The sequence below is a fragment of the Pelophylax lessonae genome (genome assembly GCF_965119305.1).
Source record: "Pelophylax lessonae genome assembly, chromosome: 3".
NCBI classification, from domain to species: domain Eukaryota; kingdom Metazoa; phylum Chordata; class Amphibia; order Anura; family Ranidae; genus Pelophylax; species Pelophylax lessonae.
Window position 1 is genome coordinate 603,484,586 of NC_138770.1, and position 18,637 is coordinate 603,503,222.

Here is an 18,637-nt window from a genome sequence, read left to right on the forward strand (position 1 = left end):
TAAGTTCACTGATGGCACAGATAAAGTTCTTCTGTGACTCTCTGTAGCTGGAATGAGTTTGGGGTTTGTGTGCTTACATTGCAATTCCGTATTTCTTGGTGTTTTTTTGACTCTTCAAAAAATTTGGTTTCCAGAGCAATCAAAGAATGTATATGGACTGTGCTATTGTGGGAAGTTGGTCCTCTGCTGGACCGGAGTGTTTGTCTGTACATTGTAGGCCACATTTTTCCTTCAGATACTTTCTTCTGTTTTTTTAAAACTCTTCCTCCAAAGATGCTGGAAAATGTCTTTATGCACTTTGCGTATTGTGCCGCTATGCTTACAGCTGCTGTGGAATCCCTTGTTCTTTGTAACCTGCAAAAAGAATGTAGATGTTGTAAAAGTGGGTCCTTTAGTAATTAACAAGTCTGCATGAATTCATTTCAGACATTTCATAATCATTTCAGACATTTCCAGTATAGTGCCTAGGCTGAGATGATGTCATTGGTTTGCTCCATGTATGTGTAATAAACAGTTATGGCTATTATGAGTATGATATTACAATGCAAAGTCATAGTAATAATTAATTTCTGCTTTGCAGTGTTGTTCTTTCACCTCCTCCTCATCAAATAATCTGCAGCATAGTACCAAACCATCTTCACCTGTACCTTTTACAATAGTTCACAGGCTAGAGCAGGGGTCTCAAAACTCCAAAGACGTGCTGGTAGGTTAATTGGATCCTGTATAAAATTGGCCCTACTATGTATGTATGAATGTGAGTTAGGGACCTTAGATTGTAAGCTCCTTGAGGGCAGGGACTGATGTGAATGTGTAATGTATATGTAAAGCGCTGCGTAAATTGACAGCGCTATATAAGAGACAGTTTACTGTCCTTCAGACTTTAGGGGGGCCAGACTGTGACCGGTGGGAGAAAATGCCCCAGCGTCAGTGGGAGTACACAATGCCCAATCACTCGTATTAGTGGGAGGAATAGCTCCCAGTTGGTGGGTGTCAGTGGAAGAAGATAGTACTCCATTGTTGGTGTCAGTGGGAGGAATAGCACCCCATTTTTGGTGCCAGTGGGAGTAAAAGCGCCCTATTGTTGGTGTCAGTGGGGAGAATAGTGCCCTGTTGTTTGTGTCAGTAGGAGCGAATAGTGCCCCATTGTTGGTGCCGGTAGGGGGAATAGTGCCCCATTGTTGGTGTTAGTGGGAGGAATAGCACCCCATTTCTTGTGTCTGGATGCAATTTGGAAATTCGTGTTGCCAGACTGTGCAGGAATAGGGGGGATCAGGATCCAGCGGCTCCCAGGGGGCTAGCACTACATTAGTGCCAGTGGGAGGAGAAGTGCCTCATTGTTGGTGCCAGTGGGAGTGAATAGCCCCCTAATGTTGGTGCCAGTAGAGGGGATTAGTGACCCATTGTTGTTGTCAGTGGGAGGAATAGCACCCTACTGTTGGTGCCAGTGGGTGGGTAGTGCCCCATTGTTGGTGCCAGTGGGAGGAAAAGCGCCCTATTGTTAGTGCCAGTGGGGGGATAGTGCCCCATTGTTGGTGCCAGCAGGAGGAATAGCGGCCTATTGTTGGTGCCAGTAGATTGGTTAGTGCCCCATTGTTTGTGTCAGTGGGAGGTATAGTGCCCTATGTCAGAATGAGAAAGTGCTCCAAGGGTCAGACCAAAGCAAAAAATAAGGCTGCATCTAGACTGCAGTTTAGAGACCACTGAGCTAGATAACCCTATACTTTACTGCATAACTTTTCATCATGATGAGGTTAAACTGATTATAGACTTGTAAAACCATCAGTTATTATACACAGCACACCTCTGCTCAGTGCAGCTCTTTCTAAATTAATATCACAGAGCAACAAAGTACTGTAGAATGATCGGCAACAGGAAATCAGCCCCATCTTTCTGCTGTCCTCCTGAGACTCAACTTGACCTTCTCTGGGACTCAGCCGATGATCTAACAGTTTTGCTTGATTTGCTATATAAAATAAAGATGAATGAATGAAACAACTTCTGTATTTTGCCTCTATACAGGAGCTTTCAGTAATAAAGACCGGTCATTGCTGCTCTATCTCCTTGTGCAGGGTGACTGGTCTTATATATATACTGTATAATAAAACAAAAGAGAGAGGAGGCGGGTGTTAACACAAGCACCACATCCTTCATTAGAATCTAAGCAAGTACTGAAACCAACAGGACTTTAAATGGAGAAGTACAGCCTGAGATCGTTTGGCTGTACTTCTGTGGATCACAGAAGTGGAATTTATTTTGCTCTCCTGTGACCCGTTTTCAGCAGATAGCGGGGTGAAAAGTCCGCTCTCTGCTGACATCACAGTCAGTCCAGGCTCGTGCAAGATCGCGACAATGGAGTCGGGATCTGCCCACATGCTTGGACTGGCACCCGGCTCAGGCTCTCAGCGAGCCCCTGACAGCCCGAGCCGGCCCCTCCACAGCCCAGTGCTCCAGGTGGAGCGCGCGTGGGGGGGGGGGGGCGTCAGACAGAGAGTGGTGACTAAATCAGCAGCTCTCTGCTCAGGGAGCTGTGAGAACTGAGCGATCGGTGGTGTTTGATCACTTGGTTCTCAGTGTTAGAGCCAGCGGGGGACGGATACAACATCGGATCGATGGTGCATCCACCTAGGTAAGTATGATTGGGAAAAAAAAAGTCCATACATCTCCTTTAATGTTGCTCGAAGGTTCCATAGAACAAATTATATGTATATCAAAACATACTAAATTGTATTTCACGAAACATGTTTTTACCTGAATTTGCACCTGAACCGGACCCAGAATCACACAGGACCTTTTTAACCACTTTACCGCTGCTCACTGAGCTGCTACTGCGGCAAAGTGGCTCGATAACGTCTGACGACGTAGACCTACGTCGCCAGACATTCCCCTCTCTCAGCGGCACGCGCACGCCGCCGGAGGCTCGCTCCCGCTGTATTCAGTCACAGCAGGAGTCTGGCCAGGGGAGGAGCGGCGGTGATCACCGCCGCTCTTCCCCGATCGTCGGGGAATCGAGTGTGGAGATCCGCCCGCTTGTGTAAACAAAGGCAGGGTCAAATTGCAGGGTTCAGCATTCCATTAACATTGAGGTCTGTTTTGAATTTTAGCAAAATTATAGTTTTAAACCACAGTTCTTTATATTGGTTTAGTATCCAAACACCTACCTTGTGATACTGTGCATTCAGGTTATCAGAGAGAGGCGTGCAAAAGAGAGGAAAAAGGATGATGAGTTAACATAGGTAATGCAAACAGTTTCTTATACCTATGCTTTGTTAAAAGTTTTCGGAAAGTAAGTTTGGATGTGACTTTTCTACTTTACTTGCATGCTGTGCCACATGTACACACGCAGATCTGTCTCCCTCTAGTGCAGGGATGGGGAGCCTGCGGCCCCCGAAGTCATCTGGCCCGACCCCCCGTGCAGCTGAGTCTGTGTCTCTCAGCTGATCTGTCAGAACGGAGCCGATGCTTCCTGTATAGTTCCGGCTCTGTTCTGACAGTCTGAGTGACTCACAGGCGAGTAATATCAAATGCATTCCACCTGTGACCAATACAGGAAACATTGTCTCTTCCTCCAGTGCGGCGCCGATACACTTCTCCTAGCCAGCATTTCCCACCAGCAGCACACACAGCAGTACCAACCAGAGCCAGCAGTACTCACAGCAGTACCAGCCAGAGCCAGCAGTAACAGCCAGAGCCAGCAGTACCAGCCAGAGCCAGCAGTACCCACAGCAGAACCAGCAGTACCCACAGCAGTACAAGCCAGAGCCAGCAGTACCCACAGCAGTACCAGCCAGAGCCAACAGTACCCATAGCAGTACTCAGCCAGAGCCAGCAGTACCAGCCAGAGCCAGCAGTACCCACAGCAGAACTATCAGTACGAGCCAGAGCCAGCAGTACCCACAGCAGTACCAGCCAGAGCCAGCAGTACCCACAGCAGAACCAGCAGTACCCACAGCAGTACCAGCCAGAGCCAGCAGTACCAGCCAGAACCACCAGTACCCACAGCAGTACTGGCCAGAGTCAGCAGTACCCACAACAGTACCAGCCAGCAGTACCCACAGCAGTATAAGCCAGCAGTACCTACAGCACAGTACCAGCCTGAGCCAGCAGTACCAGCCTGAGCCAGCAGTACCCACAGCAGTACCTGCTTGAGCCAGCAGTACTAGCCAGTAGTACCAGCCTGAGACAGCAGTACCCACAGCACAGTACCAGCCAGCAGTACCAGCCTGAGCCAGCAGTACCCACAGCAGTACCAGCCAGCAGTACCTACAGTACAGTACCAGCCTGAGCCAGCAGTACCCACAGCAGTACCAGCCTGAGCCAGCAGTACCCACAGCAGTACCAGCCTGAGCAGCAGTACCAGCCAGCAGTACCCACAGCAGTACCAGCCAGCAGTACCCACAGCACAGTACAAACCAGCAGTACCAGCCTGAGCCAGCAGTACCAGCCAGCTGTACCCACCAGCAGTATCAGCCAGCTATACCCACCAGCAGTACCCGCCAGCAGTTCTTTTCAAAACTTACCACCACAGACTGAAGACTGACCGACGCAAACCTGGAAAACCAGTTGCGAGTAGCAACATCATCAATACCAGCTAACATCACACACCTCACCAAAGAGAATCAGTTGCAGCCATCACATTAGGGGTGAGTTAATTAAATGTTTCACCAAATATAACAGGCACATTTTTAAGCTGATAATTTTGTACGGCCCCGAATTATTTTTTAAATATCCAAATGGCCCTTGGCAGAAAAAAGGTTCCCCACCCCTGCTCTAGTGGCACTCTCTATGTCAGACACCTCAGTCAGGACCTTGTGAAGATCAGCTGAGACAAAACCTATTACAAGACCAATCACACAAGACACTGCACTGAGAAGACAGAAAGTTATGCACTGAGAGAATAAGAAGAGCAAAGCACATGAAAATAAAATCGTCTTGATGAAACAGAAACAGCTAACAAAATATGTGTGATGCATTACCAAGTTGGAAGTAAATACTGCCTATGTAATTGGCAAATATGACTGCCCCTATATGTAATTACAAACTATATAGAGGAGAAAGGCTTCACAACATGTATACACTGCAAAAAAAAATATTTTAATAAAGTAAAAAACCTTTAAGACAGATAATGCACTTTCATTTTCTTTATTATAGTTCAAACTTAAAAAAATTATTATTTTTTTTTTAGGTAGATTCTATATTTTGATTACACTGAACTGGATTCAGTTAAAAACACTAAGAATTTTAAGATATATCAATAAAACTTTGAGATGTAATGCAATCTAAGGTAATAAATCGGAGTTCTGAGATAATATGTCAAACTTTTTAGATATAGTAATAACTGAGTATCTCAGAATTCTGACAATTCTTCTCAGAATATCAGAAAGTGTTTTTTTCTTTTTTAATTGCCTCAGTGTTCTGTTAACATTTAATACTGTTAAATGCAAGAATATTTAATCTTTAGCGTCTCCAGCCAGGAAGTCTATACTTTGTGATTGCTCTTATTTACAGCAGTTGTGCTAAAAATAGACAGCTTAATAACTCAGAGGAAGGACACACACCCCTCCCTCTCTCCAAACATAGACAGAACATTTTAATTAGTCTGTTCGCAGAGGGTAATAAGAATACCCAACATACTTTGCCATTGATGCATCCTAGAATACATGTTTATTTATTAAATAAATAAATTCATACAAATTAGAAAAAAAAAAAAAAATACAACCCTGATTCCTAAAAAGTTGGGACACTGTAAAATCTAACTAAAAAGAGAATGTAATGCTTTCCAAATTTTATAAGCCCATATTTTGTTCACAAAGAAAATAAAAAACATATTAAATGTTTAACACCTTTATCATGGATTTCATTGTATAAGCAACCATTTTTACTGAATGAAACGGGTTCATTCAGTGTCTTATGTTGTGATTGTCTGTGATTGGACAAAGCTAATCACATGGTACAGATGGGCTGTGATTGGCCCTGTCTATATCATATGATCACTGTGATCAATCACAGCTAGCAACACAATTGTATACAATGGATGGCATGAAAGGAAGCCACCCATTGTTTATCACCTTCATGTGATGACCAATCACAGCAGATCACATGATGATTATAAACAATGCCATCCATTGCATACAATTGGGTTGCTAGCTGTGATTGATCACATTGATCACATGGTGTAGACAGGGCCAATACCAACCCATCTGTACCATGTGATTAGCTTTGTCCAATCACAGCATGTGCCAAAGATCATCGGCATTCAATATTGTGTTTCGGCCTTGTCCCTTGCGCACAGAGATTTTTCCAAATTCTCAGAATGTTTTGATAATATTTTACACTGTAGATGATATATATATTTGCAATTTTACATTAAGGAACGTTATTCTGAAATTGTTTGACAATTATTAGACACGGCTTTTCACAGATTGGTGAACCTCTGCCCATCTTCACTTCAGAGACACTCTGACTCTCTAAGATGCTCTTTTTATACCCACATTACTGACATTTTGCCAATTAACCCAATCAGTTGCAAAATGTTTTTTTCAGCTCTTCTTTGTTAGTACTGTATCGCCTACTGTAAAAGTTATTTGTTGCCCTGTCCCAACTTTTTTAAAACATGTTCCCGCTATCAAATTCAAAATTGCCTTTTTTTTTTTCTTCTTAAAATAGTACATTTTTTTAGTTTAAACATTTAATATGTTTTCTATTTACTATTGTGAATAAAATATGGTTTTATGAGATTTGCAAATCATTGCATTGTGTTTTAATCTAGATTTTACACAGTCACAAATGAATAAGCTAAAAGCAGACTTTTCAAAATGTATATGTACAGTAAGCCTTATTTATTCCCTACCTTGCCCCCTTATATAATTGCTTTCTTCTTTTGTGAGTTCCATCTCCGCCCACAGGATCCTGGGATACATTGGCACATCCCAGAAGGCTGCAGGACTGCAAGTTCTGTAATTTTGAGATATTTCACACCTACATGGAGGATGCCATGTCAAGAAGTTCTGCGCATGCGTAAGACTTAGGCAAGCCATAGACAGAGCAAATTTCTTTCCTGCAAGCACAGGTTGCAGGAAAGAAATTTGATTGATTCCCCATCAACACAGACAGTGTTAACAGGGGATTCTCTCTTGCAGAGCCATTGTGTACCAGCTGCTAGCGATAATCACATGTAAAATATGGCAGGCTGGTTGTACCCAAGTTACTCGATCGATTAACTTAGGTACATTCAGCCTGCCAATACATGGTTCAAATCTTGGACGCTTCCTGCTGAACCGGCCAAGATTCAAACCGTCCATAGCTGACCTTAGCAGTATGTCTCCAAGATGCCGGCTGTGAATACCAGAAAGTGGCAGCCAGTGCCATCTTAAGAGCATTATAGGCCCCCGGGCAATGCAGTGCACTGGGGCCCTGCCTACACAATCACCCACGCAAATAAAAATGCTAATTATTGATAAGGCTAAATTTATTGATACAGCAGTGCCAGGGTAATGACAGCTTCCATGTGTCCGGTGAACACACACACAGACCGGAGTCAGACTCGACTGTCCTGTGTGTGCCTGTTTCCATGGAGGTGGACAGGCATTCCTGCAGTTGGGGGCTCCCCCTCCACGGCCCAAGTGGCCTGACAGCAGCACAGGGCCGACAGGCGCTTACCACCTGCTAAGTTCGGCGGCAGGATGCACACAGGAATCGGGACTAATGCTTGGCTGGGGCTGGGACTGGACAGGTGGGGCCCCCCGAGCAAGTGGGGCCCCCGGGCAACTGCCCAGCGTGCCCATTGGGTGGGCAACCCTGGTGGCAGTCAACTCCCAAATCCAAGATAGCAGTGCAGAATCTAAATAATGCTGACACAACTGCGGCAGCGGAAAAAACTTGTAAGGATGCAATTTTATTGTAATGTTAATATTTTTTGCTGTCTGGTTTGAATATTTCAGTGTAGGCAGAATGTCTTTTTAAAGAAAAAAACACACCTGAAATAAAATGAAAAAAATGTAAAATATAATTGAGCAAAAAGCATTTTAGGTTATCTCGGTAAAATATTTAATACAAAATATGTAGGTGCCTGATCATTCTCAGTCTGGTCAGTCATTGTCTGCTCGTAAATACACAAAATAGATGGAAAAAAGTGTCTGTCTGCGGTTGGACTTAAAGTGATTAGTATTAATCCCATCATTAGCAACATTAGGCAAAGTACTACGATGCTGTGATATCAACACACTTTAATTGGCTTTCAGACTGGTAGAAAGCACTCGCTGTGCTAACCAAACTTGCTGCAGTATACAAAAGCTCTCACAATACTGATAGTAAAAATCCCTGTAGGAGTATTGTGGAGTTCTACCACTGTAATGGGCCATACACACTATAAGATTTTCTGAAGACTTTTTCCTTTAGACTTACCAAAACCATATAATATGAGGTCAAACCTAAACACTTTCAATTTGTATGCAATCTGGCAGGCCCTTGCACTACATAGAAAAGGTAAATCTGAAGGAAATCTAACCACAAAAGTTGGATATTGTGTATCCAGCTTAAGTGTGACTATGGTTTGTACCCCAAGGTCACAGCGCGATGTACAACTGAGAACCATAGATACACATATTGGCGCAAGCAAAAAGGCATGTAGAAACTGATAAATGTCCATAGAGCAGTCTTATGGACTACCCGTGTTGTCCGTGTTGCATATGGGGAACAGACTTTTTAGCTCAAGGCCAGCCTGGAGGGGAGTGGAAGCAGTCTCCAAACATGTTAAAAAACAGAGAAAAGACAGGCGCCTCTGAGTTAGGACTGTAAAGGTTTAATGTTGCAGAGTGCACAGGTGATCTGGTGTCCAGGGTCTGCATGGGGAAACTTCTTGGGTCAGCTGTAGTCGCTCATCTCATGGTCCTGTCCAGCAGTGATGACGTAGATGGATGAGTCTGAGGGCTGGACCGCAAATTAACCACAGCATCAGCCTTCCGGGAACCACGGGCGTGCTGGCGATGCGTTTTGGAGCATGCGCACTGCGGTGAAATACCATTGCACGCTCCTTTGTCACTACTTCCTGCTGGACAGGACCACGAGACGAGCGACTACTGCTGACCCAAGAAGTGACCCCATGCAGACCCCGGACACCGGATCATCTGCATCTACTTACTTCTATGTAAGTTTTTAATGTACCTTGCAACATTAAACCTTTACAGTCCCAACTCAGAGGGTCTTTTCTCTGCTTTTTACAACTAAGAACACACTACCCTGCCAGCAACACACTTTCTGTCTCATGGCGCGTTGTCACCCTAGGCTGCCCACATTATTTGGACTACAAACTAATCCGCTTCTCTCCATCTCCATTTGTAGCATACAGAATATAGCTTGAAAGACATATAAGTTTACAGGATGTGATAAAGACACGGCATTTCTGGTAGGATCAAAGGTGTGTATATATATATATATATATATATATATATATATATATTAGGGCTGTCAATCGATTAAAATATTTAATCGCGATTAATCGCATGATTGTCATGAGTTAACTCGCGATTAATCGCACATTTGTATCAGTTCTAAATGTACCTTAAATTAATACTTTTCAAGTTTTGAATACATTAATCAACATGGGAGTGGACAAATAGACGCTTTATGCAAATGCATGTTTATTATTAGTGAAACCATACTTAACATAGGATGAAGACTGGACATCTATCAAAGGGACCATAGTATCAAAAGTCATATGTTTATCAAAGAACTTGTTCATGTCTATTATACACATGAAAAAACAACAACATAGAAATAAACGGTTCCCATTACTTCTCTTTCTTTACTCAATTTACTTACACAAACCTATTTACATTTTTGCACGATAGGGCAGCTCACTTCTTGTAAACATGCTAACCTAAATGTACATTTATTATTACTGAAATCACCCTAAACAGAGCATAAAGAACATTGACATGTTTTACAAAGAACGTGTTCATGTCTATCAAACAGGTGGGAAAAAGAATATAAAAAACCCACAGGTTCCTCACAGATTATTTCTCTTTCTTTGCACTGAGCCAGTTGCTCAAACAGACGAGCCTGTTTACATTTTCAGATGACAGGGCAGCTCGCTTTTTCTGACCAACATGTCCTGAGAGTGAAAACAATCTTTCACAAGGTACGGATGTGGCAGGTGTTGATAAGTATATGCGTGCAAGGTAGGCCATCTCACTGTGTGCCCCTTCATGATTGGACCACCACTGCAGGGGACAGTCCTCTATGCCAATAGAGGGCTCTGCCTTGTAGCGCTCCACACATTTCTCAATACAGTCCTCTTCATCATCATCAGATGAAGATTCTGGCACAGACATGAGACATGTTATCTTCTTAGGTGGTTCAGTTGTCAGTGTCACTGGTTTATCTGGCTGTGCAAGCCCCTCCCTCTGGAGCAAGGCACAGACTGAACTCCACACCTCAGCTCTGTCAGCCCTGCTCAGACATTTGAGGTCCTTAAACCTAGGGTCCAGTGCTGATGCAACCCTCAGCCATGTGGTGTTGGTTTTTTCCTTCCGTTTGTCCATGTCAGTTGTGAAAGTTTCCTTAAACTTAATCATGTAGGCTGGGTCATCTTCTGAGACCTCCATCACACGTGATAGATGACACAACGCGGGCAGCACAACTGAGCAAGAAACAGATTTCTCTCCTCCTAAAAGTTCACTCACATACCTGGAATAATAGAGAAAAGCACTTTAGTTAGACATAATGAATCTCTCACTCACTTTCAATCTCTCACTCTTAACACACGCACGCGCACACACACACACACACACACACACACACACACACACACACACACACACACACACACACACACACACACACACACACACACACACACACACACACACACACACACACACACACACACACACACACACACACACACACACACACACACAAACCTAACCATCACAGAAAACTTTCTGCATTTTTACATTTTCAATACAACTCATTCTGTATGATTTATAAGCTGTTTAACTGGACCAACAAATGTCCCCACAAAAACAAGGATTTCAGACATCTCTATTATATTTTGTCCCCATACTGTACACACACACACACACACACACATCAGAACATAAATCCACTCTATTATAAATGACACACACACACACACACACATCAGAACTTAAATCCACTCTATTATAAATGTCACACACACACACACACACATCAGAACTTAAATCCACTCTATTATAAATGTCACACACACACACACACACACAGTCAAGACACATCAGAACAACATAAATCCACTCTATTATAAAAATATTACACACACACACACACACACAGACGTCCCCACTTTTGACACAACCTTACTTTGACTGAGAGACAAATATAATAATAATAAGAGTATCAATAAATTACCTGCAGTGTTCCAGCACAGTCTCCAACCTCTTCAGTTTATCAAATTCAGCTGCAGTTGGCATGTTGATGTTGCCTGCATGTAGGGCCAGTGCATCTCTCAATGGTTCTTGATTTCTCTGAACACGCTTTATCATTTCTAGGGTGCTGTTCCACCTAGTAGACACCTCCTGTACGAGTGACTCTTTCTTTTGAAAATGTTTGACTTGCTGCTGTTCAAGCTCGGCTGCGTTAGCAGGGCTATGCTTGAAATGACCCACTAACTTCCTGCATTTTGCCAAGGCGCCATCAAACGGGCTGTTTTGGAGAGAAACTGTGATGGCTCGGTGGAGGCTGTGTGCAATGCAAGGCATATGCTCGAACGGGAGCTGCCTGGCCGCTGCAATCATGTTGCGTGCACTATCAGTGGTCACTATTTTAATTTTGAGTTCAATGTTCCACTGTCTGGCTACTTGAAGAAAGTGCTCAGCGCAAACGTCAGCATAGTGTCTATCTTCTGTCTTCATAACGGTCAAAGCGTGAGACTGAAGTTTCCAGTGCGCGTCAAAATAATGTGCTGTGACGCCTAGGTAGCTATGGTTACTGAGGGAAGTCCAATAATCTCCGGTGAGCGCAACCGTGTTTGTCTGTCTCAATGCCTCCTGAACTTTAGCTTTCTCCTCTTCATATAAGTTGTGAATCTTGGTTGTAATGGTGGCTCTTGAAGGTAGTTCGTATGTAGAATCGTTAGATGCGATGCGAATAATTTCAAGTAGACCCTCGTCCTCGACCACATTAACTGGTCTACATGCTGTAGCCACCCATTTAGCTATAGTTGAGGTGAGTCTATTAGTTGTGGACTTATCCATCGATCTCGGGTGCAAACTTTGATCCATTGTGGTCTGCCTTTGACGAGGGGGAGGGGGGCTCTCCGTGTCAGTTGTATGCTTCGCCATCAAGTGATATTTTAAACTTGACGTACTGCGGTGATAACTTAATTCACATCGACAATAAATGCAGATAACTTTTGTCTTGTCGACAGAACCATCAGACCTCGTTTTGTATATAAATTTTCCGTTCAGAAGACCCCTTTCTTTTTCCATTTCTGTTTGCTGCTGCATCTCTATCTCTCCAACTACGGGCTAGGCCACGGGTCAAACAGGTGATGCGCGCTGCGTTAATCGTGCGTTAAAAAAATTAGCGCCGTTAAAATTAATTTGAGTTAATGCGTTATTAACGCGCTAATTTTGACAGCACTAATATATATTGTTATATTATCGAAATGGGAGCCAAAGAGAACTGGGAGAAACCAGCCCTAAATATACTGTGTAGACATTCGAACCAACCTTGATGGTAAAAAGAAATTGGGCTTTTAAATGGAAACTCCCATGAATCAGTCACAAATAGAGTTTGTATAAAAAATATAAAAAGCATTTATTTATTATATCTATTAGACAGTCAGACAATCGGGCCATATAGAGCCCACTACATATTGCACATACAATGACATCAAAACATGGTAAAACATCTAATCATGCAAACAACTGCCAGTTCTTTGCATGATTAGAGGTTTTACCATGTTTCTCTGCTCTCTGTTACAAGAAAGCCTTATATAGAGTTTGTTTTGCTGCCACATCATTGAGCCGCAGACGTTGCTTTGAGGGGCCCCTTGCTTGCATAAAATGTCAAACATTGTTCTGTAGTGTATGCATACCCTTTGCCATTCTGACCCTGTTTGCACCCTATATAGTAAACTTCAAGTTACGGTTACCCACTATGTCATCATTCAGACAATTACTCATGGGGGGTAGCTCAGGGAGTCTCAGGACCAGTACCAAAGGCAAGTGGCTGGAGACGCACGGCCACCCCACTAGTAGTGTAATACTCTGGTAGCAATTGGAGAAGTACTCTCCACAGTGGCTGGGTCTTCTGTAGAAGTTTAATGCTATTAAGCTCCTAATATAAATTATTCAGTGGCTCTGAGGAAGAGGCTAGGCCTCGAAACGCGTCAGTCATCTCATCAGTCATGGACGATTATATAGACTAAACACGGACATTTGAGCAATCCAGCTTGACACGCTTTACTTTTATCTACGTCTGTGAGTAGCCATTTTTAATGTTACTTAAATAAAGCCTTTTATTGAGGATAATGCGCTAGGTCGGTGCGCCCTTTCTTTGTTCTTTTTGCTTTTAGTACCGGTGGACTACCCCAGTCCGATAAGGGCAGCAAGACCTTAGCCATCTGAGAAGCCAGTTGTCAGTCCCGTGAGGAGTGTGGTCGAGGGGCTTGGATACCAAGCGCAGGAGAAGGGTGGTTTCACCTTATTGTTTTATAAATTATTCAGTGCCCAGGTAAAATTATACAATTCCCTATGAATACCCCAGAAGCTGGAGATCTCTGCCCCCTGGATAAGTATCATAAATATGAGTATATATACACCAGAGCTTATATATAAGTGTCCATAAAAGTATTCTTATACACAGGGCTATTTTTCTCAGAGAATAGGTGCAGGAACTCCCCCCTTCTGACTCATCCTTCGTCTCTGCCCCCTACCCACCTCTGAGCACCGCCCCTTGGTTCCACCCCCTACCCATCCCCCTGTACCACCCCTTTTAGTGAATACAGAACCAAGTATTATTTTGTGCTCTTAAGTAATTTGTATAGAACTTGACAGACTCCACCCCAAAATAGACCCCCCCCCTGCAACAAAATACCACCCAAGCAACAATAGACCCCCAGCAGCAACAACAGATCTCCCAGCTGCCAGCATCAATAGACCCTCCAGCAGCAATAAACCTCTCCCTCAATGATAGATCCCTCCAAGCAACACTGGACCCCCCAGCAACATAAGACCCTCTGCCAGCAACAATAGACCTACCCAGCAACAATTGACCCCACACAAAAAAAAGAGATCCCCACCAACAACAATAGATCCCCAGCAGGCAGCATCAATAGACCTTCCAGCACAGCTGAGCACTCGATGCCATAGAATACATTAAGTGCTGAAGGTGCTGGAACTGCATTCCCCCACGTTCCTGCTGAAAAAAAGCCCTGCTTATACATATGTGCAATGTGCAATACCATAAAATAAAACATAAAATAAATCGGAAACAAAAATACTTCTGTGCTATACATCCTTTTCCTTCTTTGTAAAAAGTTATAAACTCTCACTAGATATTTTGGCCCTTTGTGAATTATTGGATCATATAGAGGTTGATGAAATAACCACAATCTCCAAGTGCCTTTCAATCTTCCTTCCAATCAGTGCTCCTCAGCTCTCCAAAAAAAACTATATAGTGTAGTATGCCAAAAGAACAGAAACCTTATATATAAAAATAATTGTACTCACATAAAATAGTGACCATAAGTCCAAATATAAAGATCCAGTCTTCACAATGCAGATTCCTCCAACACTCCCCCGTGTGCCATACACCGCATGCAGATATACTCTTACCAAAACGTACTGCCCTCCCTTCCCAGGGTCAGATAAGGCACACACATGAATGCTCTTCCACACTCCTCCTCAAGGCTGGGTAATCTCCAAAAGATGGCTTGTAATACCCCTTTATTAAACAACCTGCAAAAACTTTAAATTCCAATTTGCGCCAGAGCTTTGCCAAGGCAAATGCAAACCCTTTATTAAAAGAACAATAAAGTACTTGCGTGCTGCTAGGTCCATAAAATAGAATAATGACTATATGTGTTCAAAATTTATGTGAATCAATTGGTGCCGTGCTCCACACTCTAATATTCACACAATATACAATGTGAATCCACCTGTGTTTTTACACAATACCTATAAGAAAAAGTGAAGCTATCACTTTAAAATGTCATAACTACAAATACAGCACTAGTGACATCCAATATCAAATGTGAAAATTCAAATGTGAAAATTGATTAATATCACTATGTATTGAGACTCCTCTCAAAAAAACAAACAAAGCCATGACGTCAGCAAGCCCCTCCCCTACGCTTACGCCACAGGGTCACGTGGCTTCATCAGGGGGGTGTCCCTGGTGTGAGGAGAGTCAAAGAATTGCAGTAACTAAACCCCCCTGACAATATCGTATACTGCTGGAGGATTTCACATACTGTTATATATATTTATGCTGTTATAGTTTGGTGCATTGCAAACACCATTAAAATGTGAGTGTTTAAACTATAAGTTTATAGTAATAAAGACCAATTGTTTAAGGATAAAGCACTATGTATGGTGTTTTTCTTCATGTTATCTTGGCTGAGTGGAGTTTGACCAAGAAGGAGGTGGTAACTTCTATACATAAGCAAGATCCATAAAGACATAGATGGGTGAGTTGGGAGGGGGGGGGGGGAGAGAAACATGACTGGCCTACACAGAGTTCTGACCTCAACCCTAAAGAGCACCTTTGGGATGAATTAGAGCGGAGACTGCGAGCCAGGCCTTCTCGACCAACATCAGTGCCTGACCTCACAAATGCGCTTCTGGAAGAATGGTCAAACATTCATGGACACACTCCTAAACCTTGTGGACGGCCTTCCCAGAAGAGTTGAAGCTATCATAGCTGCAAAGGGTGAGCCAACTCAATATTGAACCCTACAGACTAAGACTGGGAATCCCAGTCTGGGATACTATTAAAGTTCATGTCCGTGTAAAGGCAGACGTCACAATACTTTCGGTAATATAGTGTAATAGTGTACATACTGCTAGGGTGGGGAGAAAAGTGAAAGCATACACAACCTAGCCTTTAAACCTTATTTCTAAAAAAAAAAACCTTCTTGCAAGCATCTACAGTACGTTTGTCCAATAAAAGGAGGCAGACAGAGAATATGGGGAAATTGGGGGGTGATGGAACTGGTGACAAACATGTGAACGTAAATGGCCAGACTGAACAGATTGATTCCTTATTGTCTCTATACTTCTTTAATTGCCACCCAAGAAGAACAGAGGTTATCTGATATTGTATCGCTGCACAGATGAGTTATCATGACACCCATCAGAGCAAAACTAAATAAATGTAAATTTAGTGCCAAATGTTTGCCTAATTCAGTCTGGCTTAGGACTCTAACAAAAAGAATTCACAGTTCATTGATGGATGAGACAGGTTCCTGCATAGCTGTGAAGCACAGGAATATCGCACAGCGTCTACCAGCCTCTTCAGTTTATATGCCAGAGAATGACCTTTTTGTTTTTCACAACACAGAAAGGAATCTGTTCACATTCTGTATGATAATTTCCTGACACACAAAGCTAAAAAAAGACCTGAGTTTATACAGCAAAATGTAACTGGATGTCTTCTGCGATTAAAATGTAGGTAATGTCTCCCCTCCCCTCTTCATCTCATCCCAGAAGGAGGTAAATGAGAATATGCCAGTATAAGGGGACACCAGAGACTCATTAAAAAAAAAAAGAAATCTGTACTTAGACAGCCCCTGGCAAAAGACGCAGAAGCTCTGGGGAGGAGATTTAGCCATCTGCCTAAAGGCTACACATCAACCAGGGCACTGTCTGTCTCCTGTGGTTGGATGATGTTTGTGGATGGGAGCTCACAAGGGAAATTGAAAAAAGTGGGTCAAGAATAGCTGGTGCCTCTGTAGTCCTAGTCAGCAAAAAAAACCCAAAAAACTGTCAACTGCACAAACTCCAGAAACTGTCAAAGTACACAAGTAAAAAAAAAAAAATCAAGGGAATTTGTGTTTAATTAGTGGCCACTGGCCAGTCCTCGACTCTTGGCCTTAAGATCATAAATAGCTGCATTAACCTATAGGCTGAGACTCCAATGTTCAGATCGGGAAATTATTTATCTATAGAGTCACCACTCTCTATATATTTCCAAACTCTACCTGACATGGTTCCTGAGAAACCTGTCTAGCTGCATCAATCAAAACCCAGCAATCGCCCTTCAGGAACACTCTCCTTCCTATTATTGCTTTGCTTTGCGCACTTTCTGTCAGTTCATCATGTAAATGCACACAGTCCTGTCTGCATGGGAAACTGTTCTCCTGAAAGCAGAGGAAGTTATATGGTACATCTTGATTCAACTCAGATTGGTGAGCACGAAAATGTTCAGGTGTAAATAGGAGTGCAAAGTCAAGTAATAATTTTTTTCACAATGCAAATACACTATATGACCAAATGTTGTGGAGACCTGACCATCACACCACAGCTTGTTGACCATCACACATGTCCTCCTCTTAATTGACCTATATAGACTTTGGCTATGAATTACTATTCATTGCTATAATATTCTTTAGGAGTCCATCTATTCTATGGTATTGTAGGTAGAATAACGGTGCATGTTACCTCCCAAGCTATCTTGAGGGTAAGTGTTTGGACTCTTCATTGGTCATTTGCCCCCCCCCCCCCCCAGTTTTTGGGCCCTGACACTTTGCTACAATGTAAAGTAGTGAGTGTACAGCTTGTATAACAGTGTAAATTTGCTGTCCCCTCAAAAAAACTCAACACACAGCCATTAATGTCTAAACTGCTGGCAACAAAAGTGAGTACACCCCTAGGTGAAAATGTCCAAATTGGGCCCAATTAGCCATTTTCCCTCCCCGGTGTCTCGTGGCTCGTTAGTGTTACAAGGTCTCAGGTGTGAATGGGGAGCAGGTGTGTTAAATTTGGTGTTATCGCTCTCACTTTCTCATACTGGTCACTGGAAGTTCAACATGGCACCTCAAGGCAAAAAACTCTCTGAGGATCTTAAAAAAAGAATTGTTGCTCCTCATAAAGATGGCTAAGGCTATAAGAAGATTGCCAAGACCCTCAAACTGAGCTGCAGCACGTTGGCGACCATACAGTGGTTTAACAAAACAGGTTCCACTCAGAACAGGCCTCGCCATGGTTGACCATAGAAGTTGAGTGCACGTGCTCAGCGTCATATCCAGAGGTTGTCTTTAGAAAATAGACGTATGAATTCTGCCAGCATTGCTGCAGAGGTTGAAGGGGTGGGGGGAGGGGGGTCAGTCTGTCACGGCTCAGACCATATGCAGCACACTGCATCAAACTGGTCTGCATGGCTGTCCTCTCAGAAGGAAGCCTCTTCTAAAGATGATGTACAAGAAAGCCCACAAACAGTTTGCTGATGACAAGCAGACTAGGGACATGGATTACTGGAACCATTTTCTGTGGTCTGATGAGACCCAGATAAACGTATTTGGTTCAGATGGTGTCAAGCGTGTGTGGCGGCAACCAGGTGAGGAGTACAAAGCGTGTCTTGCCTACAGTCAAGCACGATAGTGGTAGTGTCATGGTCTGGGGCTGCATAAGTGCTGCCGCTACCGGGGAGCTAC

The 18,637-nt window shown here is 43.2% G+C and overlaps 1 protein-coding gene across 1 annotated transcript in view; it reads right to left on the reverse strand.

Annotated features, from left to right (window-relative positions):
- Positions 1-222: 222 nt before the first annotated feature.
- The window catches only part of STUM (stum, mechanosensory transduction mediator homolog), a 159,448-nt gene continuing 141,033 nt past the window's right edge, over positions 223-18,637 (reverse strand). The window contains exon 3 of the mRNA XM_082252140.1: positions 223-354. Coding sequence (XP_082108266.1) covers positions 320-354 — 35 coding nt within the window. The 3' untranslated portion in view covers positions 223-319. The remainder of the gene's footprint in view (positions 355-18,637) is intronic.